General features: G+C 43.4%; 2 protein-coding genes across 2 annotated transcripts in view; one reads left to right on the top strand and one right to left on the bottom strand.

Annotated features, from left to right (window-relative positions):
• Window positions 1-25675, bottom strand: part of LOC120017357 (cadherin-23-like) — a 659988-nt gene that overhangs the window by 84298 nt on the left and 550015 nt on the right. Inside the window, exon 37 of the mRNA XM_038960107.1 lies at window positions 8287-8508. Coding sequence (XP_038816035.1) covers window positions 8287-8508 — 222 coding nt within the window. The remainder of the gene's footprint in view (window positions 1-8286; window positions 8509-25675) is intronic.
• Window positions 10254-25675, top strand: part of vsir (V-set immunoregulatory receptor) — a 30357-nt gene continuing 14935 nt past the window's right edge. Inside the window, exon 1 of the mRNA XM_038960230.1 lies at window positions 10254-10581. Within this exon, the coding sequence (XP_038816158.1) occupies window positions 10491-10581 (91 nt within the window). The 5' untranslated portion in view covers window positions 10254-10490. The remainder of the gene's footprint in view (window positions 10582-25675) is intronic.

Raw genomic sequence — 25675 nt, forward strand, 5'->3', positions numbered from 1 at the left:
GACATAATAATAATATATACTGTATATATACAGTACCAGTCAAAAGTTTGGACACACATACTCATTCAAGGGTTTTTCTATATTTTTTACAATTTTCTATATTGTAGAATAATAGTGAAGACATCAAAACTATGAAATGACACATGGAATCATGAAGTAATCAAAAAGTGTTAAATTAATCAAAAAAGATTTTAGATTTTAGATTCTTCAAAGTAGCCACCCTTTGCCTTGATGACAGCTTTGCACTCTTGGCATTCTCTCAACCAGCTTCACTTGGAATGCTTTTCCAACAGTCTTGAAGCAGTTCCTACATATGATGAGCACTTGTTGGCTGCTTTTACTTCACTCTGCGGTCCAACTCATCCTAAACAATCTCAATTGGGTTGAGGTCAGATGATTGTGGAGGCCAGGTCATCTGATGCAGCACTCCATCACTCTCCTTCTTGGTCAAATAGCCCTTACATAGCCTGGAGATGTGTTTTGGGTCATTGTCCTATTGAAAAACAAATGATAGTCCCAATAAGCGCAAACCAGATGGGATGGCGTATCGCTGCAGAATGCTATGGTGGCCATGCTGGTTAAGTGTGCCATGAATTCTAAATAATTCACCAACAGTGTTACCAGCAAAGCAACCCCACACCTCCTCATCAATGTTTCACGGTGGGAACCACACATCCATTCACGCGGCATCCATTCACCTACTCTGGCTCTCACAAAGACACAGCAGTTGTAACTAAAAACTCTTCAGACCAAAGAACAGATTTCCATCTGTCTAATGTCCATTGCTCGTGTTTCTTGGCCCAAGCAAGTCTCTTCTTATGATTGGTGTCTTTTAGTAGTGGTTTCTTGCAGCAATTCAACCATGAAGGCTTGATTCACACAGTCTCTTCTGAACAGTTGCTGTTGAGATGTGTCTGTTACATGAACTCTGTGAAGCACTTACTTGGGCTGCAATTTCTGAGGCTGGTAACTCTAATAAACGTATCCTCTGCAGCCGAGGTAACTCTGGGTCTTCCTTTCCTGTGGCGATTCTCAGGAGAGCCAGTTTCATCATAGGTGTAACGATCGTCGTAATCCTCCTCCTCGGACGAGGAGGAGAGGCGAGAAGGATCAGACCAATATGCAGAGTGGTTAGTGTTCATATTTAATGAAAATAGACTGAACACTTAACATACAAAAACAACAAACGTGACAAACCGCAAACAGTCCCGTGTGGTGCTAACACAGACACGCGATACAACCACCCACAAAACCCACGTGAATCACCGGCTGCCTAAGTATGATTCTCAATCAGGGACAACGATTGACAGCTGTCTCTGATTGAGAATCATACCCGGCCGAACACCAACATCCCAACATAGAACAAACACATCGACAACCCACCCCAACTCACGCCCTGACCAACTAAAATAATACAAGAGAAAGGAAAAACAGGTCAGGAACTTGATGGTTTTTGCGACTGCACTTGAAGAAACTTTCAAAGTTCTTGAAATGTTCCGTATTGACTGACCTTCATGTCTTAAAGTAATGATGGACTGTCATTTTTCTTTGCTTATTTGAGCTGTTCTTGCCATAATATGGATTTGGTATTTTACCAAAATAGGGCTATCTTCTGTATACAACACAACAGATTAGCTCAGAAGCATTAACAAAATAAATTCCACAAATTAACTTTAAACAAGGCACATCTGTTAATTGAAATGCATTCCAGGTGACTAACTCATGAAGCTGGTTGAGAGAATGCCAAAAGTGTGCAAAGCTGTCATCAAGGCAAAGGGTGGCTACTTTGAAGAATCTCAAATTTAAAATATATTTTGATTTTGATTTGTAACACTTTTTGGGTTACTACATGATTCCTACATGATTCCTTAGGTGTTATTTCATAGTTTTGATGTCTTCACTATTATTGTACAATGTAGAAAATAGTAAACATAAAGAAAAACCCTGGAATAAGTAGATGTGTCTAAACTGTTGACTGGTACTGTATCTATTTTTTTAAATATATTTTCCTTTATTATTTTCCCCTAACCCTACCATCCCTCCCCTAATGGACAACATTTAGGCTTCTACTTCCAGTATATACATATCATATACATTTTACAGACACAGTATATATTACAATAGTTATCTTTTGTTTGTTTTTAGTCCCATCATTCAGCTCCACTCATCCCCTCCCATCTGTCTCTGAACACCATCCAGTTTTGATTTCTATTTGCCATATATTTTAAACTGTGCTGTGATGTTTCACAAAGTTTTTACATATTGTAAATTAAAAATATATATTTTTTGCTAAAAGTATTATTAAATTATTGATCGATTGAATATGACTTTTTAAATCACCCAGCAGTGCAATTTGCAGAGGGGGACATAACTTGGCAGTGGGTCTGGGGGCCCTCCATTTTGGGGTCATCTAAAGCAAACCACATTTCCTGCATTTCTACACAATTTAATATGACCCATGGCCCATCAACAAAAAGTAAGCAAAAATGCCAACTGTCAAGAGATTATTAAGTACAGAGCATTCGGAAAGTATTCAGACCCCCCTTTTCCACGTTTTGTTACATAACAGCCCTATTCTAAAATGTATTAAATACATATTTTTACTCATCAATCTACACACAATAACCCATAATGTCAAATCGTACATGTCAGAGCAAAAAACAAGCCATGAGGTCAAAGGAATTGTCCGTAGAGCTCCGAGACAGGATTGTCTCCAGGCACAGATCTCGGGAAAGGCACCAGAAAATGTCCGTAGCAATGAAGGTCCCGAACAACGCAGTGGCCTCCATCATTCTTAAATGGAAGAAGTCTGGAACCACCCAGACTCTTCCTAGAGCTGGCCGCCCAGCCAAACTGAGCAATCGGGGGAGAAGGGCCTTGGTCAGGGAGGTGACCAAGAACCCGATGGTCACTCTGACAGAGCTCCAGAGTTCCTCTGTGGAGTTGGGAGGACCTTCCAGAAGTACAACCATCTCTGCAGCACTCCACCAATCAGGCCTTTATGTTAGAGTGGCTAGACAGAAGCCACTCCTCAGTAAAAGAAACATGACAGCCCACTTGGCACCTACAGGACACCCGGACCATGAGAAACAAGATTGAACTCTTCGGCCAGAAACCCAAGCATCACGTCTGGAGGAAACATGGCACCATCCCTACGGTGAAACGTGGTGGCAGCATCATGCTGTGGGAATGTTTTTCAGGGGCAGGGACTGGGAGACTAGTCAAGATCGAGGGAAAGATGAACGGCGCAAAGTACAGAGAGATCCTTGATGAAAACCTGCTCCAGAGCGCTCATGACCTCAGACTATGGTGAAGGTTCAACTTCCAACAGGACAATGACCCGAAGCACACTGCCAAGACAACGCAGAAGTGGCAACCCCTCCTTTTACGCTACTGCTACTCTCTGTTCATCATATATATATATATATATCATATATGTTCATCATATATGCATAGTCACTTTAACCATACCTACATGTACATACTACCTGTATATAGTCTGTATATAGCCTTGCTACTCTTATTTTCAAATGTATTTTTACTGTTGTTTACTGATCAAACATTGCTGGAAAGACCTGAAAATAGCTTTGCAGCAACACTCCCCATCCAACCTGACAGAGCTTGAGATGATCTGCAGTGAAGAATCAGAGAAACTCCCCAAATACAGGTGTGCCATGCTTGTAGCGTCATACCCAAGAAGACTCGAGGCTGTAATCGCTGCCAAAGGTTCTTCAACAAAGTAATGAGTAAAGGGTCTGAATACTTACGTAAATATATATATATATATTTTTAAACATTTTCTAAAATGTCTAAAATACAGTTTTTGCTTTTTCATTATGGGGTATTGTGTGTAGATTGATGAGGAAGAAAAAATGATTTAATCAATTTTAGAATAAGGCTATAACGTAACACAATGTGGAAAAAGTCAAGGGATCTGAATACTTCCCGAATGTTTAAGTGTTTGATAAGTCTTGAACTAGATGCGTGATCTTTCAATCATCAATATTGTGTTGGACCTTTAACAAATAGTCTAACAAATGAACAACTCTTACAAATATAGTACAAAGACAACCTTTGATTGTCTTTAAGACATCCTCTATATGCAAACTCGAAACTTATTGTAGGGGATTTTGACAAAGCAAATTTGAGGACAAGGCTGCCGAAGATCAACATATCGACTGTACTACTCGTGCTGCTAACTCTCGACCACTGCTTTTCAAACTTCCGGAATGGCCTTCCCCCGCCCTCCTTTCGGCAAATCTGACCACGACTCCATCTTGCTCCTCCCTTCCTATAGGCAGAAACTCAAACAGGAAGTACCCGTAATAAGATCTATTCAACGCTGGTCTGACCAATTGGAATCCACACTTCAGGATTGTTTTGATCAAGTGGACTGGGATATGTTCCGGGTAGCTTGCGAAAATAAGCTAGATGCATACACGGATACAGTGACTGAGTTTATAAGGGAGTGTATAGGAGCTGTAGTAGCCACTGTGACTATGAAAACCTACCCTAACCAGAAACCGTGGATAGATTGCATCATTAACTCAAAACTGAAAGAGCGAACCACCACATTTAACCATGGCAAGGTGGATAACGCGTTGAGGATAACACAGTGCCACCAACACGGCCCGCTACCAAGGACTGTGGGCACTCCTTTTCCGTGGCCGACGTGAGTAAAACATTTAAACGTGTTAACCCTCGCAAGGTTGCCGGCCCAGACGGCATCCCTAGCCGCGTCCTCAGAGCATACGCAGACCAGCTGACTGGTGTGTTTACGGGCATATTCAATCTCTCCCTATCTCAGTCTGCTGTCCCCACATGCTTCAAGATGGCCACCATTGTTCCTGTACCCAAGAAGGCATAGGTAAATTAACTTAATGACTATCGCCCCGTAGCACTCACCTCTGTAGAAGTGCTTTGAGAGACTAGTCAAGGGTCATATCACCTCTCCCTTACCTGCCACCCTAGACCCACTTCAATATGCTTACCGTCTCCAATAGATCCACAGATGATGCAATCGCCATCACTCTGCACACTGCCCTATCCCATCTGGACAAGAGGAATACCCATTAAGCTCGAGGCCCTGGTCTGAACCCCGCCCTGTGCAACTGGGTCCTGGACTTCCTGACAGGTCGCCCACAGGTGGTGAAGGTAGGAAACATCACCTCCACTCCGCTGATCCTCAACATTGGGGCCCCACAAGGGTGCGTGCTCAGCCCCCTCTTGTACTCCCTGTTCACCCATGACTGCGTGGCCAAGCACGCCTCCAACTCAATCATCAAGTTTGCAGATATTATTAATCTGCGTACAGTGAAGTACCGTTAATCAACAGTAGTAGGCTTGATTACCAACGATGACGAGACAGCCTACAGTGAGGAGGTGAGGGCTCTGGGAGTGTGGTGCCTGGAAAACAACCTCTCACTCAACGTCAACAAAACAAAGGTGATGATCGGAAACAGCACAGGGTGCACCCCCCTATGTACATCGACGGGACCGCAGTGGAGAAGGTGGAAAGCTTCACGTTCCTTGGCATCACTGACAAACTGAAATGGACCACCCACACAGACAGTGTGGTGAAGAAGGCGCAAAAGAGCCTCTTCAACCTCAGGAGGCTAAAGAAATATCGCTTGTCACCTAAAACCCTCACAAACTTTTACAGATGCACCATTGAAAGCATCCTGTCGGGCTGTATCATGGCCTGGTACGGCAACTGCACCGCCCGCAACCGAAAGGCTTAAGGGTGGTACGATCTGCCCAACGCATTACCAGGGACAAACTATCCGCCCTTTAGGACACCTGCAGCACCCGGTGTCACAGGAAGGCCTAAAATACCAAGGACATCAACCACCGGATCCACTGCCTGTTCACCCCGCTATCATCCATAAGGTGAGGTCAGTACAGGTGCATCAAAGCTTGGACCGAGAGACAGAAAAACAGCTTCTATTTCAATATCATCAGACTGTTAAACAGCCATCACTAGCACATAGAGGCTGCTGCCTATAGTCATAGACTAGAAATCACTGGCCACTTTAAGGAATGGAACACTAGTCACTTTAATAATGTTTACATATCTGGCATTATTCATCTCATGTGAATATACTGTTTTCTATACCATGCTACGGTATCTCAGTCACTTAATAATATTTACATATCTTGCATTACTCATCTCATATGTATATACTGTATTCTATACTATACTATTCTACTGTATCTTATTCTGTTACGCTCTAGGAGCATTTACCCACGTGCCATCTCCTCATTGGTTTTTAGGACCATATACCCATGTGGGTGATTGAAAGATGAACTGAGGTCCACACTCCAGTCTAGTTGGTGGTGGTAAAACACCTTAAAGTTGGTTGCCAACCGCCATATAAAGTCCAACGAAGAAGAAGAAGCCCGAAGGAGGAGAGATTACCTAAAACAAACTTGGTTTACCCTTTTATCTGTAGATTAATTGTCAGAGTAGAGGACATTTTGCATTTCAGGTAAAATAAGATCCCAATGTTGTAATTTTAAATTAGATAGCAGCAGCAAGCTAGCTAGTTAAATTGCCATGAAAGTTTGCTTATCAACCTGTCCCCAAATTACTATAGTTGGTTCAGAGTTTGTTTTGATATTTCAACCTGTGTGTCCTGATCGCGTCTGGTGTGGGGGGCGCACGCGCACAGGCTGTCTGGTCAGCATGTTAGGCTACTATGGTGAGCGAGCGTGTTACCTTTGCATTTTCATTAAGTATGGATTACACATGCATTTGTCTCTGCCTGCAAATCATCATCCTAAAAGGTAGGCTATATCCTATTGGAAAATGCAAAATGTAGTGTTGCTGTCATCATTCTTGCTGCCTCCAGTTCAGTAGCCATACTTGCGAGATCAGTTGCGCGTGTGGTCTCAAATAAATAAAGTAGGCTATGTATACATGGGTGGAGAAGCACGAGACAGTTATCTTTCCAAGGAAATGTACTTCCTAAATAGGCCTGTGATTAGGCTATAGTTTACTACATTGCCTGTAAATAGGCTTAAAAATTGATCACCCATATTTCTCCATCTGAAAATCTTCCCACTCCTAAAAGGTAGTCTATAAAAATAGCTCAAGTGAACTCTGCTCTCTTCAAACTACATCTAGCATATTGGCTGATATAGCCCATTAATAAAATATAAGAGCCATGTGAAATTCTCTGGTAATTTAACCTATTTCTTAAGTTATTTTTGCGCGTTTGATATTGCCTATAGGGTGCAAAATTGCTGGGACCATGGCTGGCAAGTGAGCTACATCACATACGCCTAAAATAACATTGTGGGACTTGAGTTTGGGAACAGTTCTTGCGGTAGTGGGTGGGAGCGAGTGTGGGATGAAGAAAGCTGTCCTGTACAGACCTCTACTGTGCACCATGACAGTGAAGCATGTAACGTTAGATGTTTATTACTGTGTCAGTGTGAAAAGTAGGGAATTAGATCAGGGAACTGACAGATCAATAACGTTACATTGACATACTGACTAATACAACTCACATGGCACTGAAGAAACATCAGAATATCACTCTTCAATCGTTTGGCCAATGATTTCCTTGTTTAATTCAGGTCTAGTTTGATTGAGGCGAAAATAACAGCTAATGTAAGCCAACTTTTTGCTAGCTCTCTAACGGCACATCAACTGGTGAAAGCCTGCCAAGTTAATTTACTTCTGAAAAGTGACAAAACAAACAACTGCTTTAGATAGTAATAATAGCCACCTCATATCGCTATCTAACATATAACTAGAGGCTAGAGCTGACCTGGCTGTGGTAGCTACTCACTAGCATAGCTTATTTATTCACCTCAGTCGAGAGGGGATGAAACATTAGCTAACTGTACATGTCAGTTACAATACTAGCTCAGCACTGCGAATAAACACTAGTTTTTTTTTCTTTGCCAACTACATTAGTCAACTAAAGAGTAGCCAGTTTCTGTTCCTTTTACAACTCTGTGAAAGAGTGTAACGTGTACACTGAACCATGATCAACTATCTCGTGCTGGTCCAGCCAGCCTTCCAGAAGCTTTGCCTTCACACAGCCTGTCAGCCCATCCTATGGTGTCCGGGTGGTCCTAAATCCAGTCGGATAAACACTTCAAACAGCCTAACCGACCGCCCGGAGGCGTCTGCATAGTCCTGAAGCACACCGTTGCCTAGCATTGTATCACATTCCAATGATAAAACTAGGGTGGACAAAAATGCAATTTCAGAATGTGGGGGGGACATGTGAAAGTTACCACCATCTAGTATAAAATATCTGTCCATATTCTTACGGTAGTTTGATTGATGCAGAAGGTAATGGCCAGGTTGCCGTGGTCGATGGTGTATCGGAGGGTGCCGTTGAGGCCCTCGTCTGGGTCGATGGCGGTTACCGTGGCAATGGTGGCCCCCAAGGTGTCGGGGCCCTCGCTCAGCACCGTCACATACTCCTCCTCCGGAAACTCTGGTGCGTTGTCGTTTTCATCCACTATACGCACGTAGATGGTGGTCGATGACTGGTGGGGAAACAAAAATGGATGTAGAAAAATCATGTTGAGGGCACATACATTACTGAGTGAAAAATACACTCCAGCACACTAGTGATCTTGACACTCCACATGTTTGATAGATCTATATGGTCACAGGAAATATATAGATTTCCCTTTTACACATTTACCATAACATATACTGTATAACAATGTTTTGGTCTGGGTAGATCTTCATCGAGGACTTAAAAAAAAAATGGTATACTGTTTTTCTCCATCAAATCAAATGTTATTTGTCACATACACATGTTTAGCAGATGTTATTGCGGGTTTAGAAAAATGCTTGTGTTTCTAGCTCCAACGGTGCAGTAATATCTAACAATTCACAACAATACACACAACCTAAAAGTAAAAGAATGGAATTAAGGAATATATAAATATTAGGAAAGGCAATGTCACAGTGGCATAGACTAAAATACAGTAGAATAGAATACAGTATATACATATGAGATGAGTAAACGCAAAAATATGTAAACATTAATAAAGTGACTACTGTTCCATTGTTAAAGTGGCCAGTGATTTCAAGTCTATGTATATGGGGCAGCAGCCTCTAAGGTGCAGGGTTACGTAACTGGGTGGAAGCCGCCTAGTGATGGTTATTTAACAGTCTGATGGCCTTGAGTAATACGCACCTGATAATACGATAGGTGCGAGTTATATATTTTTCTATTGAATGTAGGGCCTACATACACTGAGTTTACAAAACATTAGGAAGACCTTCCTAATATTGCGTTGCACCCCCTTTAGCCCTCAGAACAGCCTCAATTCGTCGGGGAATGGACTCTACAAGGTGTCGAAAGCGTTCCACAGGGATGCTGGCCCATGTTGACTCCAATGCTTCCCACGGTTGTGTCAAAAGTTGGCTCAATGTCCTTTGGGTGTTGGACCAGTTTGTGTGAAAATAATTTGTCTTGCCCATTCACCTTCTGAATGGCACACATACACAATTTACATTTACATTTGTTTTTGTCATTTAGCGGACGCTCTTGTATACAGAGTGAGTTACAGTAGTGAGTGCCTACATTTTCATACTTTTTCTTGGTACTGTCTCAATTGTCTCGAGAATTTAAAATATTTTTTTAACATGTCTCCTCTCCTTCTAACTTACTGCTATTTTAGCAACTCTCTCCTCTCTATCTATCCAAAAAAACTAAATGGAGACTTCAAACACTACATTTCCTGCTATTCTACACATTTTGCCATGAGGTTGAGAGAAAATGTTGCAGTTTTAAAGCTAATTTACTGCAATTCTACACCTTTTTCTATCACATGTGATCTGGGGACCTGCTGACCTCCCCTGCACCTTGGTTAGATGTTTCCGTTTTGTTGTGCACAAAATGTAGGCCTATATGTATGGGGCTGTGGGCGTGCACAGGACTGCAGGCACAGATACAGACACATGCAGACACTTCACACACACACAGGAAATTAAGTAACAAAGAACAGAAGCCAAGTTCAAATACTGAAATTATACTTTGGATTAAATAATATATATATATATATATATATATATATATAAATATAAATATAAATATAAATATATATATAATAAATCAGTCAAACTATCTACTGTAACTACAATTCGGTGTCAAAATACACTTATGCAGTTGTTTTTGGAATGGAGGAACATTCAACAGCTAAAGGAGTGTGGGTAGGGGGAGGAGCGAGACAGAGAGAGAAGGTAGGGGGAGGCGCGAGCGCGCATGGGCGGTTTTTGTTGGAGTGCATTATTTTGCCAACAGTATATCCTCCTGCAAGACATCAAGTCACAAAAATTTGCAGGACTACTTGTAACTTACTTTTACTAGTGACATTGTAGCATAGAGTGTCACGTGTCAAAGGTTGTTATTCCAACGCAGTTAAAATAATTAACATATCAGCAGGGCAAAAAAACTACGTCTGAAGGAAGAACAATATTAAAAAGTAGGCTACATAGACGACAGAAGACAATAATGACGTGGGAATTATACAGCAGAGAAACTTTACGGATCCATTTGTTGCTGAGGTTTCTGCTCTATTTTCACCTGGCGACCGTGGTTGGAGGTAAGCAAAGCAATCCAATCTCTCCTGTGCGCCCTGGGTGTGTGAGCTTGTTGCTACTCTGTGTCGTTGAAACTAAATAGCCTACTCTCTTCCTTTTAACTTTTACAAGATTTTGTAAATATGAAATGTTTTCAGGCAAAACCGACAGGGTTGCCAGGTCATGCGAAAATGTCTAACCCAATGAACAGATAAACAAACACTGCAGAAAAGCCCCTTTTTTCACAGCAAGAGAGGAATTGCCATATTTATACAATAAACTGTTTTCCCATAAAGTTATCAAGCCAATTAAGAAGGAATATCACAGTAACTTGCAAAGATATTAGAAGCAAAATCAGGTTTCCTCAAAATAATGAATCATATCAAATGTTATTTGTCACATACACATTTTTATTACGTTATTGGGGGTGTAGCGAAATGCTTTAGTTCCCAGCTCCAACAGTGCTGTAGTGTCTAACAATTAAAAAATGATTGCAAGCTATGACATGACCTAATAAAGGAATTTGAATATGTGGCAAGAGAAAAGATAATTCACCTTTATTAAACTTGCCAGATTATTTGTACAAGGGGGTATGGTATATGGCCAATATACCACGGCTAACGGCTGTTCTTACGCATGATGCGCCTGGATACAGCTGTTAGCTGTGGTATATTGTCCATATACCGCAAACCCAGGGGGTGCCTGAATGATATTAGAAACTGGTTACCAACGTAATTACAGCAGTAAAACGTAACGTTTGTCATACGTGTGGTATATGGTCGGATATACCACGGCTTTCAGCCAATCAGCATTCAGGGCTTGAACCAGGTTTATAATTGTAAATAAATCCCCTTTGCGCATGTTCATAACTATAGATAAATCTGAAAGGAGAGTTTGAGTGCTGAAAGTTGGACAGAAGATCTTGAAATCTCTGACCTGAATATGTTTGACAACAACAGCCAGTGTTTAATTTTTTTGAATTTGTTTTAACTGTAGCCTAATCTGACTGTCTACTGTTACGTCAATGGTATACGTTCTAACAACTGAATGGCAATTGCAATAGAGCTTAGATAATTTCCAATTGGAAATTAACTAAACATGGCCATTAATAATTGCATTATAACACAAGGCTACAACAACAATAAACTGAAGGCTACTTGATCGCCAACAGAGGCAAATTTATCATTCTTCACATTTAGCCTAATGTCAGATTCATTGAGGACTTTAACCCCATAAAAAGAACCACGCGAGGGAGTTCCATAACGTCCATTTTAAATGTCCACTCGGGCAGCCCCCAAGACTCAAGAACTGAGCATGCATGAAGCACTTCGCTTGATACTGTATTCTTAAGCAGTCAAATTATACCACCTCCTCTAGTGCATTGTCTCCATTATTTATTGATGTGCATCAGTTCTAGCGTATTAATATGTTTTATGTAAAATGGGTTGGAAATAGGTGTCTCCAAAATGACAATAACCTACCTACAACTGGTAAAAAGTTATCAGTGTTTGCGTGCTGCTCTCGCCTCTCGCTCACATGACTCAGCCAATAGCTGTACTGCTCTATCAACACACACCTCTTTTGTTATGAGTGTTGCCATGTTCGCGGTTTTCCGGGCAAAATTGGTCTACTTTGAAAACGATGTCGAGGGTGAAAAAGTATTTGTAGCGGGTTGCAGGTTTTGGGGCTAGTTCTAAGTTGCATCGCGGCCGCCATGATATTTCTCTTAAAAATATATTTCACTGTGACCTGCTGCTGACTGTCATTCAAGATAGGAGAACTAGATTAATTTAGGTGATAATAAAACATGTTTGTTTAGTTACTTTATAGCAAAACAAGCTAACTCGCAGAGCAGCTAGCTAGGCTAGGTTGTTGATACCACTGTAGCTAGCAACCTTCACCTAATCATTCTTATCAAAGACTAATGTCTTTACATTAAACTTAAATGGGAGGCTACAGTCATAATATAATTGGCTTAGCAGCCAATGTGTATTATTTAACATTGCTATTAAAATAGTACTTATTGGAATGGGTAATTGTTTACATGTTGCTAGCTATCCCATAAAGCCATTACCCAAAACCACATTTTCATCTTCTGTGGTTTGGTCACTTCCTGTTCTTTGATTGACTCCAGCTGGACTGAAGACGACCCAAAGTTTGGAACAATTGAAAGCATTTTTTGAATTGAAAGTACTTGTACTGCGCTCTTAACCTGGAAGCCAGCCACACCAATGTATCGGAGGAAACATTGCCCAGCTGGTGATCGGGGTAAGCTTGCAGGCACCTAGCCCGCCACAAGGAGTCACTAGAGCGCAATGGGACAATGGAATCCCGGCCGGCCAAACCCTTCCCTAACCCGGACGACGCTTCCTATAAGTTTGTGATATTTTAATAGTATGTTTAAAAAATAATACACATTGGCTGTTAAGACAATTCTACTTTATGACTGTTGCCTTCCGTTTAAAGTTTATTGTCATGGTTGGACCCACATTTCTTTAGCCAATCGTTTCGTTCTGAACAGAACCACTATTTTTTTTGTTCAGTTCAACTCTTCCGACCAGCAAAATAAAGTTCTGAACAGCTTCGAACCAAATAAGGGTCGGTTTATATCATTATTTTCTGTTCCTTTTTAACCTGTGAATCAAGTTTTTTACATTTCGCTCATTAAATGACTTCACCAATCAGTGCAGATAGAGCAGGAAAGCTAGTTTTTTACATGCGTCATGGACAGAAAAGTGTTGCCTATGGCACAAGATGCGACTGAAATTTTGCAAGTGGGACTGGGGAGAGAGGGTTGAGGAGGAGGCTTGAAGTGCTGGGTATCTTGTTATGACATGTATTATCTGAATAAGGTCCACAGAATTATACCTAGTCGGAGCGACTTCCATGGAGGAACTTTGAATGTCCTTTGAGCTAGCTGGCTAACAAGCTTGAGCTAGCTAACGTTAGCTAACAAGTTTGTGTGTGGAGAGCGGCACAAATAAAAACACGTCTTACCTTTTTGTTGTTAATAAATCCAACGTGACAGAGTGAGGGCTTTTTTCAAAGTGTAGGTGTTTTGTTGCAAAGAATGTTATTAACCGGTTCCCATGTTCTCTTCCGGGAACGGTATTGATCACTTTAGTTATGTTTCTGTTCCTTGAAAATGAAATTTTCCGGTTTTTGGTTCTGTTCCCTGAACTGGTTTCAACCCCATGATTGTAATGACGTTTGTTTTTGATGATAATTATTAGGTGGAGGTCGCTAGCTACAGTATAGATAGATAGCAGTTCTGTAAGAATACTTTCTAGGAAGTCAAGCTATCCAAACAAGTTAAGGAAAAAGTAAGTAAGCTAAATGTTTCTCCTGTCTTGAATGAAAAGGTCATATTTTGCATGAATATGATGTGCGGCGTAATGAAATGTGTCAAGATGTAAACGGTGCATGAGACAACATCTGGCACTGCTTAAGAGTTTGTTTAACCCCCTGCACCACTCCCCGGTCCACCTGGACAAGGCATGAAAAGCAGCTGCTGCGCCCGCTAACTCACTTCAATTGGATAAGGGCTCCGATTTAGACCTCACAGGTTATCAGTAGCCGATTTGACCTGTGATGGCACAGGTATTTGCTATTTTAGATAAACTCAAGTGATTAAACAATCAAAGGGATATTATAAACTGAGAGGATCGAGCCCTGAAGGCTGATTGGCTGAAAGCCGTGTTATCAGACCGTATGACAAAACATTTATTTTTACTGCTCCAGTTATGTTGGTAACCAGTTTATAATTGCAATAAGGCACCTCGGGTGTTTGTGGTATATTGCCATTATAACACGGCTAAGGGCTATATCCATACACTCTGCGTTGCGTTGTGCATATTAACAGTCCTTGGCCATGGTATATTGGCCATATACCACACCCCCTCGAGCCTTATTGCTTAATTATACACTATTTACTAAGACATAAAAGCCTTTGGTAAAGCCAACCGAGGCAAGCTCTCCAGTCTCCACTTTGCATATGTAGCTGCCCCAGAACTGCAGATGTTAAAGCTGTGTGACCCTGCAGATCGCACGCACGCACGCACGCACGCACGCACGCACGCACGCACGCACGCACGCACGCACGCACGCACGCACACACACACACACACACACACACACAGAGAAATAGGAAGCAAAGAAGCATTCTCACTTCTGCTTCGAGAGTCTGTTTTAACGGATGTTTAAAATCCTACAGCATTGTGCCTACAGCATTGTCTTGAACTGGCTGTAAACTAAAGACACAGAACCCAACCCACTCCCTTGACCACAACCCTCTACTGCAGTGGTTTTCAACTGGTGTGCTGCAGCATATTGGTGTGCCTTCAGGAACTCTCAAGTGTGCCGCAAAACTTTTTATAATCTTTTAGATGTTTTGGAACCCTCACTTATAAACCTGAGATGTGTGTGTGAAATGCACATAGATTTTTGAGTTGGGAGCACCAGTGCCGCTCAGATAATACATTGAACAAAAATATAAACGCATCATGTAAAGTGTTGGTCCCATGTTTCATTACCTGAAATAAAAGATCACAGAAATGTTCCAATACGGTCAAAGAGCTTATTTCTCTTACATGTTGTGCACAAATGTGTTTGCATCACTGTTAGTTAGCATTTATCCTTTGACAAGATAATCCATCCACCTGGCAGGTGTGGCATATCAAGAATTTGATTAAACAGCATGATCATTACACAGATGCACCTTGGCCTGGGGACAATAAAAGGCCACTCTAAAATGTGCCATTTTGCCACAAATTTTGAGGGAGTGTGGAATTGGCATGCTGACTGCAGGAATGTCCACCAGAGCTGTTGCAGAGAATTTAATGTTAATTTCTCTTCCATAAGCCACCTTAACCTCATTTTATAGAATTTGGCAGTACGTCCAACTGGCCTTACAACCGCAGACCACGTGTAGCCACGCCAGCCCAGGACTTCCACATCCAGCTTCTTCACCTGTGGGATCGTCTGAGGGGGGAGATAGGGAAATATGTTGAGGAGTATTTCTGGCCTATGTCCTCCCAGGCTCACCCATGGCTGCGCCCCTGCTTAGTCATGTGAAATACATAGATTAGGGCCTAATGAATTTATTTAAATGGACTACTCAGTAAAATCGTGGCATGTTGCTTTTATATTTTTGTTCAATCTACATGAATGGCACATGGTTACATCTGTATCATGGTTTCAAGGCTGGTGCGCTCAGACTGTTACATTTGTATAATTTGAGGGGCACATCATGAGCAACGTCATCTGTATCGTCTCACTTCACCTGTGATAACTGTCAGCACATTGCGCTTATAAAAATATATACAGTGCCTTCGGACAGTATTCAGACCCCTTGACTTTTTCCACATTTTGTTACATTACAGCCTTATTCTAAAATGGATTAAATCGTTTTTTTCTCATCAACCTACACACAATACTCAATGACAAAGCAAAAACAGTTTTTATTCAGTCCCTTTATTCAGTACTTTGTTGAAATACCTTTGGTAGTGATGACAGCATCGAGTCTTCTTGGGTATGACGCTACAAGCTTGTATTAAAATGGCGCCGGAAGAAATGGCAGCAGTTTTACGGGCGCCTAACCAATTGTTCTATTATGTGTTTTTTTTTCGCGTTATTTGTAACTTATTTTGTACGTAATGTTTCTGCCACCGTATCTTATGGAAAAAAAGAGCTTCTGGATATCAGGACAGCGATCACTCTCCTTGGATTAGACAAAGATTTTTTCTTCAACAAACAGGACGCACAGGATGTACTTCGAACACCCGACAAGGCCAACATCCCCGTCATTGGCAAGAGACACAGGTACAGAGGACACAGAGCGGGGTGCCTCATAAGGATCCGCAGACGGAGAGTGGGAAAGCTGCCGTTACCGTCAAAATTGCTTGCCAACGTGCAATCATTGGACAATAAACTAGACGAGGTACGATCACGAATATCCTACCAATGGGACATCAAAAACTGTAATATCCTATGTTTCACGAAATCGTGGCTGAATGACGAAATCTAAGGAAGTCTCTTTTTGCTCGCCTGAAGTAGAGTATCTTATAATAAACTGTAGACCACACTATTTGCCAAGAGAGTTTTCATCCATACTTTTCGTGGCTGTTTATTTACCAACACAGACAGATGCTGGCACGAAGACTGCACTCAGTCAGCTGTATAAGGAAATAAGCAAACAGGAAACCGCTCACCCAGAAGCGGCGCTCCTAGTGGCCGGGGATTTTAATGCAGGGAAACTTAAATCAGTATTACCTTTCCATCAACATGTTAAATGCGCAACCAGAGAGAAAAAAATTCTAGATCACCTGTACTCCACACACAGAGATGCATACAAAGCTCTCCCTCGCCCTCCATTGGTAATTCTGACCACAATTCTATCCTCCTGATTCCTGCTCACAAGCAAAATTAAAGCAGGAAGCTCCAGTGACTCGGTCTATAAAAAAATTGTGAAATGAAGCAGATGCTAAACTACAGGATTGTTTTGCTAGCACAGACTGGATCATGTTCCGGGATTCTTCCGATGGCATTTAGTAGTACACCACATCAGTCACTGGCTTTATCAATGAGTGCATCGAGGACGTCGTCCCCACAGTGACTGTACGAACATACTCCAACCGTAAGCCATGGATTAAAAGCAACATTCACACTGAGCTAAAGGGTAGAGCCCCCGGTTTCAAAGTGCGGGACTCTAACCCTGGAAGCTTATAAGAAATCCTGCTATGCCTTATAAGAAACCCTAGACACACTCCAATTTGCATACTATCCAAACAGATCCACAGATGATGCAACCTCCATTGCACTCCACACTGCCCTTTCCCACTTGGATAAAAGGAACACCTACGTGAGAATGCTATTAATTGACTACAGCTCAGCATTCAACACCATAGTACCCTCAAAGCTCATCACTAAGCTAAGGATCCTGGGACTAAACACCTCCCTCTGCAACTGGATCCTGGATTTCCTGACAGGCCGCCCCCAGGTGGTGAGGGTAGGTAGCAATACATCCGCCACGCTGATACTCAACACTGGAGCGCCTCAGGGGTGCATGCTCAGTCCCCTCCTGTACTCCCTGTTCACCCACGACTGCGTGGCCAGGCACGACCCCAACACCATTATTAAGCTTGCCGACGACACAACAGTGGTAGGTCTGATCACCGACAACAACGAGACAGCCTATAGGGAGGAGGTCCGATACCTGGCCGGGTTGTGCCAGAATAACAACCTATCCCTCAACATAATCAAGACAAAGGAGATGATTGTGGAATACAGGAAAAGGAGGACCGAGCACTCCCCCATTCTCATCGACAGGGCTGTAGTGGAGCAGGTTGAGAGCTTCAAGTTCCTTGGTGTCCACATCAACAACAAACTAGAAAGGTCCAAACACACCAAGATAGTTGTGAAGAGGGATCGACAAAGCCTATTCCCCCTCAGGAAACTAAAAAGATTTGGCATGGGTCCTCAGATCCTCAAAAGGTTCAACAGCTGCAACATCGAGAGCATCCTGACTGGTTGCATCACTGCCTGGTACAGCAACTGCTCGGCCTCCGATGACACAGGGTAGTGCGTACGGCCCAGTACATCACTGGGGCTAAGCTGCCTGCCATCCAGGACCTCTACAACAGGCGGTGTCAGAGGAAGGCCCTAAAAATTGTCAAAGACCCCAGCCACCCCAGTCATAGAATGTTCTCTCTACTACCGCATGGCAAGCGGTACCGGAGCACCAAGTCTTCCTAACCGTTTTTACCCCCAAGCCATAAGACTCCTGAACAAGTAATGAAATGGCTACCCGGACTATTTGCATTGTCCCGGACCCCCCCCCACCCCTCTTTTACGCTGCTGCTACTCTCTGTTTATCGTATATGCATAGTCACTTTAACTATACATTTACATACATAATATCTCAATTAGCCCGACTAACCGGTGCCCCCGCACATTGGCTACCCGGACTATCTGCATTGTGTCCCTCACCCACTACCCGCCAACCCCTCTTTTACGCTACTGCTACTCTCTGTTCATCATATATGCATAGTCACTTTAACCATACCTACATGTTCTTTAAAAGTGCCTTCCTCACCATCTTAAATAAGCATGCCCCATTCAAAAAATGTAGAACTAGGAATAGATATAGTCCTTGGTTCACTCCAGACCTGTATAACCTCGACCAGCACAAAAACATCCTGTGGCATTCTGCATTAGCATCGAGTAGCCCCCGTGATATGCAACTTTTCAGGGAAGTTAGGAACAAATATACACAGGAAGCTAAGGCTAACTTTTTCAAACAGAAATTTGCATCCTGTAGTAATAACTCAAAGTTCTGGGACACAAAGTCCATGGAGAATAAGAGCACCTCCTCCCAGCTGCCCACTGCACTGAGGCTAAAAAACACTGTTACCACCGATAAATCCACTATAATTGAGAATTTCAATAAGCATTTCTCTACGGCTGGCCATGCTTTCCACCTGGCTACCCCTACCCCGGTCAACTGCCCGGCACACTCCACAGCAACCCGCCAAAGCCACCACCAATTCTCCTTCACCCAAATCCAGATAGCTGATGTTCTGAAAGAGCTGCAAAATCTGGACCCCTACAAATCAGCCAGGCTAGACAATCTGGACCCTCTCTTTCTAAAATTATCTGCTGAAATTGTTGCAACCCCTATTACTAGCCTGTTCAACCTCTCTTTCGTATCGTCTGAGATTCCCAAAGATTGGAAAGCTGCCGCAGTCTTCCCCCTCTTCAAAGGGGGTGACATTCTAGACCCAAACTGCTACTGACCTATATCTATCCTACCCTGTCTTTCTAAGGTCTTCGAAAGCCAAGTTAACAAACAGATTACCGACCATTTCGAATCCCACCGTACCTCCTCCGCTATGCAATCTGGATTCAGAGCTGGTCATGGGTGCACCTTCAGCCACGCTCAAGGTCATAAACGACATCATAACCGCCATCAATAAGAGACATTACTGTGCAGCCGTATTCATCAACCTGGCCAAGGCTTTCGACTCTGACAATCACCGCATTCTTATTGGCAGACTCGACAGCCTTGGTTTCTCAAATGATTGCCTCGCCCGGTTTACCAACTACTTCTCTGATAGAGCTCAGTGTGTCAAATCGGAGGGCCTGTTGTCCGGACCTCTGGCAGTCTCTATGGGGGTGCCACTGGGTTCAATTCTCGGGCCGACTCTCTTCTCTGTATACATCAATGATGTCGCTCTTGCTGCTGGTGATTCTCTGATCCACCTCTACGCAGATGACACCATTCTGTATACTTCTGGCCCCCCTATACTTCTGGCCCCACTGTGTTAACTAACCTCCAGACGAGCTTCAATGCCATACAACTCTCCTTCCGTGGCCTCCAACTGCTCTTAAACACAAGTAAAACTAAATGCATGCTATTCAATCGATCACTGCCCGCACCTGCTCGCACCTGGACGGATCTGACTTAGAATACGTGGACAACTACAAATACCTAGGTGTCTGGTTAGACTGTAAACTCTCCTTCCAGACTCACATTAAGCATCTCCAATCCAAAATTAAAGCTAGAATCGGCTTCCTATATTCACCTATTTCGCAACAAAGAATCCTTCACTCATGCTGCCAAACATACCCTTGTAAAACTGACCATCCTACCGATCCTCGACTTCGGCGATGTCATCTATAACGTAGCCTCCAACACTCTACTCAACAAATTGGATGCAGTCTATCACAGTGCCATCCGTTTTGTCATCAAAGCCCCATATACTACCCACCAATGTGACCTGTACGCTCTCGTTGGTTGGCCCTCGCTTCATACTGAATAAACTTTCCCTGCATTAAAATCCCCTGCCACTAGGAGCGTCGCCAAACCAAGGTTACAGGTTATCTACAAGTCTCTGCTAAGGTAAAGCCCCGCCTTATCTCAGCTCACTGGTCACCATAGCAGCACCCACTCGTAGCACGTGCTCCAGCAGGTATATCTCACTGGTCACCCCCAAAGCCAATTCCTTCTTTGGTCGTCTTTCCTTCCAGTTCTCTGCTGTCAATGACTGGAACGAACTGCAAAAATCTCTGAAGCTGGACTCATATCTCCCTCACTAGCTTTAAGCACCAGCCGTCAGAGCAGCTCACAGATCACTGCACCTGTACATAGTCCATCTGTAAACAGCCCATCTATCTACCTACCTCATCCCCATACTGTATTTATTTATTTATCTTGCTCCTTTGCACCCCAGTATAGTGTGATGTGATGGTGCCAGGTTTCCTCCAGGCATGACGCTTGACATTCAGGCCAAATAGTTAAATCTTTGTTTCATCAGACCAGATAATCCAGATAATCTTGTTTCTCATGGTCTGAGAGTCTTAAGGTGCCTTTTGGCAAATTCCAAGTGGGTTGTCATGTGTCTTTTACTGAGGAGTGGCTTCCGTCTGGCCACTCTACCATAAAGGCCTGATTGGTGGAGTGCTGCAGAGATGGTTGTCCTCCTGGAAGGTTCTCCCATCTTCACAGAGAAACTCTACAGCTCTGTCAGAGTGACCATTGGGTTCTTGGTGACCTCCCTGACCGAGACCCTTCTCCCCCGATTGCTCAGTTTGGCCGGGACGGCCCAATCCAGGAAGACTCTTGGTGGTTCCAAACGTCTTCCATTTAAGAATGATGTAGGCCACTGTGTTCTTGGGGACCATCAATGCTGCATAATTGTTTTGGTACCCTTCCCCAGATCTGTGCCTGGACACAATCCTGTCTCTAAGCTCTACGTACAATTCCTTCGACCTCAAGGCTTGGTTTTTGCTCTGACCTGGACTGTCAACTGTGTGACCTTTAAATTGACAGGTGTGTGCCTTTCCAAATCATGTCCAATCAATTTAATTTACCACAGGTGGACTCCAATCAAATTGTTGAAACATCAAGGATAAACAATGGAAACAGGATGCACCTGAGCTCAATTTCAAGTCTCATAGCAAAGGGTCTGAATACTTATGTAAATAAGTTATCTGTTTTTGTATTTAATACATTTGCAAACATTTCTAAAAACCTGTTTTTTCTTTGCCATTAGAGGGTATTGTGTGTAGATTGCTGAGGAAATTGTTTAATTTAATCCATTTTAGTGTAATGGTCGTCATAGTCGTTCTCCTCCTCAGACGAGGAGGAGCATGGATCGGACCAACACGCAGAGTGGGTAGTGCTCATGATCATTTATTAAAACGAAACTGAACACTAACACGAAACAAAATAACAAAAATGAGTACAACCGACAACAGTCCCGTGTGGCACGAATACAAACACGGAAACAAACACCCACAAAACACACGTGAAACCCCGGCTGCCTTAGTATGATTCTCAATCAGGGATAACGATTGACAGCTGCCTCTGATTGAGAATCATACCAGGCCGAACACAAAATCCCAACATAGAAAATCACACATAGACAAACCCACCCAACTCACGCCCTGACCAACTAAATAAATACAAGACAAAAGAAAACAGGTCAGGAACGTGACATTTAGAATAACGCTTTAACGTAACTAAATTTGGAAAAAGTCAAAGGGTCTGAGTACTTCTCGAATGCACTGTATATCATAAGGAAGTGGTGATCTTAAACACTTCTCCAGTCGTTGTTGAGATCTAATATTCTGCGCAGCGCAAGACGAGATGTAGGCCAATGTCTTACATGCTGACTAGATCTGGCAAACGCCATCGCGCGCATGTTGATTTTGTCCATTCACACTAAACGCGATCAAGACACACAAGTTGAAGTATCAAAATGAACTCTGAACTAACTATATTAACCTAAAACATTAATGGACATTTAGCTAGCTAGCTCGCTGTTGCTAGCTAATTTGTCCTGGGACATAAACATTAGGTGGTTATTTGACCTGAAATGCACAACATCCTTTTTTCTAGATCTTTTGTAGAATTTTGACCCATTTTGAGTCAACCAAAATCGTGTGTTCTCCACTCCGACAATTATTCCACAGATAAAAAGGTAAACCTAGTTAGTTTCTTGTAATCTCTCCTTCAGTCTTCTTCTCCTGTGGACTTTATATGGCGGCTGGCAACCAACTTTAAGGTGCATTACCACCACCAACTGGACTGGAGTGTGGACCTCAGTTCATATTTCAATCACCCACGTGAGTATATGGTCCTAAAACCGGTGAGGAGATGGGAGAGGTGGGACATGCGAGCAGTTTGTGTGAAATTATTGAATAACGTGTACGAGTACATTTGTTTTGCAACACTCGCATGCAACGCAGGCAGTGTGGTCAGCATGTTAGGCCTATCGTCAATCAATCAGATTTCTCAAGTCCTTTTGGCCTAAATTCCAGCTAAACTTGAAGAAGACAGTAGGCTTAAGAAAGCAATGCTAATGCCACCAGTTATTCTGGTCTAAAGTATTTTTACTAGACTGACGGCCAAATTCTGTGCTATATGAACACAAAAGAATATTGAATGTCGACATTCTGGTACTGCGTCCAGTCTTGGCGGTCTGTTCAAGGCTCTATTGCTTTAGTCACTGATGATCAATCATGATGGTGATGACATTGCGAGTGTCATCTACACTACTTTCATGAAGATAGCTGTTTTCCTCCTGTTTCTCAGAAAACCCCCTGCTTGTTCATTGATCCCATCCTCTCTATCTCCAGAGGCAAATCATGAGATGGTTACTATGATTAGAGACACTTTCCTGGGTCACTTTGACAGGGCCAGGCCTGGGTTTATTCCTTACTGAGCACAAATTGACCTGTGCGTATGTATGTTTAGGAAATCTACTTGAGGATGGTTTAACGGGCCTACATTTCTGACCTGAACCCACTGTCCGGGACAGACAAGACCAGACCTGGGTTCCAAATACTAGCTTTTCTTGATTGAGCCTGCCTGTTGCAATGGAACCAATAGAAAAGTCCAGACATTGCAAACCTTGCCCACCTGACACTCCAGGCAGGCTAAAACAAACATCCAAGCATAAAAGTGTTTAAACCCTCTAACAATATTGAGTCAGAGCAGAGCCACAGTGTCCTTCAGCCTGCCACCACCTAGACCTTGGGACCGACACTCCTACTCAGTCACTTCTTTAACAGGCCCAAGGACACAACACTGACTAGCTGTGACTATAGCCCCGTTTTATACCTGGTTCTAACATGCCTCCTTTGTTCTGATCTTGTCCACATTCTGATTGTGCCCACAGACAGGTGTAGACCAAGGTTCTCAAACTCGGTCCTGGGGCCCCCTGGGTGCACATTTAGTTTTTTGCCCTAGCACTACACAGCTGATTCAAATAATCTAAGTTTGATGATGAGTTGGTTATTTGAATCAGCTGTGTAGTGCTAAGGCAAAAACCAAAACATTTACCCGGGAGGGGACCCAGGACCGAGTTTGGGAACCATGGTGTAGACAATTAAAATATGCATTGTGATCTGATTGTGATCAGATCTTCCTGACCACCTCTGGAGGTAGTCAGGCACAAGTTGTGTCTGGATATCTTACAAGTCTAGACAGATATGGAAAGTGAAATAATTTAAATCATCATTAGGCCTCCTTCTAAAATCATTGACAGGCGGGTCGTTTAACCAATTTGGTGCTTTTTTGAGAAGTGTAACTTAGTGTAACGGTCGTCGTATGAAGAAGGTGTGAACCAAAGCACAGCGTGGGAAGTGTTCATGATTATTTATTTAAAAAACTGAACACTGAGACAAAATAACAAAATGTAACACGAAACAGTTCTGTCTGGTGAAGACACAAAAACAGAAAACTACCCACAAAAACCATGTGGGAAAAGCTACCTAAGTATGGTTCTCAATCAGAGACAACGATAGACAGCTGCCTCTGATTGAGAACCACACCCGGCCAAACAACAAAGAAATACAAAACATAGAAAATGAACATAGAATGCCCACCCAAATCACACCCTAACCTAACCAAAATAGAGACATAAAAAGCTCTCTACGGTCAGGGCGTGACAGTACCCCCCCCCCCCAAACGAGGGGGCCGGACTGGGGACCCTCGTAGCGGGGGCCGGACTGAAGGGCGCCTCTGGAAGCTCCGGGCCGGAGGGCGACACTGGAGGCTCCGGGCCGGAGGGCGACACTGGAGGCTCCGGGCCGGAGGGCGACCCTGGAGGCTCCGGGCCGGAGGGCGACCCTGGAGGCTCCGGGCTGGGGAGACACACAGGAGACCTGGCTCTAGGAGCAGGCACAGGACTCACCAGGCTGGGGAGACATACAGGGGTTCTCTTCCTTGGCCGAGGCACCGGATACACTGGGCCGTGGAGGCGCACTGGCGGTCTCGAGCGCAGAGCTGGCACCACCCGTTCTGGCTGGATGCCCACTTCCACCTGGCAAATGCGGGATGCTGGCACCGAGCACACCGGCCTGTGAATGCTCGGCCGAGACACAGTGCGCATCACCCCATAGCACGGGGCCTGACCAGTCACATGCTCGCCACGGTAAGCACGGGGTCTCCAACCTGACTCTGCCACACTCCCCGTGTGCCTCTTGGGCTTCCTTGCCAGCCGTGTTCCCTCATACCGCTGGTTCCCTTTTCCTGCTGCCTCCGCTCTCCTGGCTGCCTCCATCTGTTCCCATGGGAGGCGATCCCTTCCAGCCAGGATCTACTCCCATGTGTAGGATCCCCTGCCGTCCAGGATGTCCTCTCATGTCCAGTCCTCTCTTCCACGCTGCTTGGTCCCTTGGTGGTGGGTAGTTCTGTAACGGTCGTCGTATGAAGAAGGTGTGGACCAAAGCGCAGCGTGGGAAGTGTTCATGATTCTTTATTAAAAAAAACTGAACACTGAGACAAAATAACAAAATGTAACAACACGAGACAGATCTGTCTGGTGAAGACACAAAAACAGAAAACAACTACTCACAAAAACCATGTGGGAAAAGCTACCTAAGTATGGTTCTCAATCAGAGACAACGATAGACAGCTGCCTCTGATTGAGAACCACACCCGCCAAACAACAAAGAAATACAAAACATAGAAAAGGAACATAGAATGCCCACCCTAATCACACCCTGATCAAACCAAAATAGAGACATAAAAAGCTCTCTACGGTCAGGGCGTGACACTTAGTCCCAAAAAAAACATTTGATTTCACCTAATTTTAACATTCTGTTAACAAA

This window comes from Salvelinus namaycush, chromosome 22 (genome assembly GCF_016432855.1).
Source record: "Salvelinus namaycush isolate Seneca chromosome 22, SaNama_1.0, whole genome shotgun sequence".
In the NCBI taxonomy this organism is placed as follows: Eukaryota; Metazoa; Chordata; class Actinopteri; order Salmoniformes; family Salmonidae; genus Salvelinus; species Salvelinus namaycush.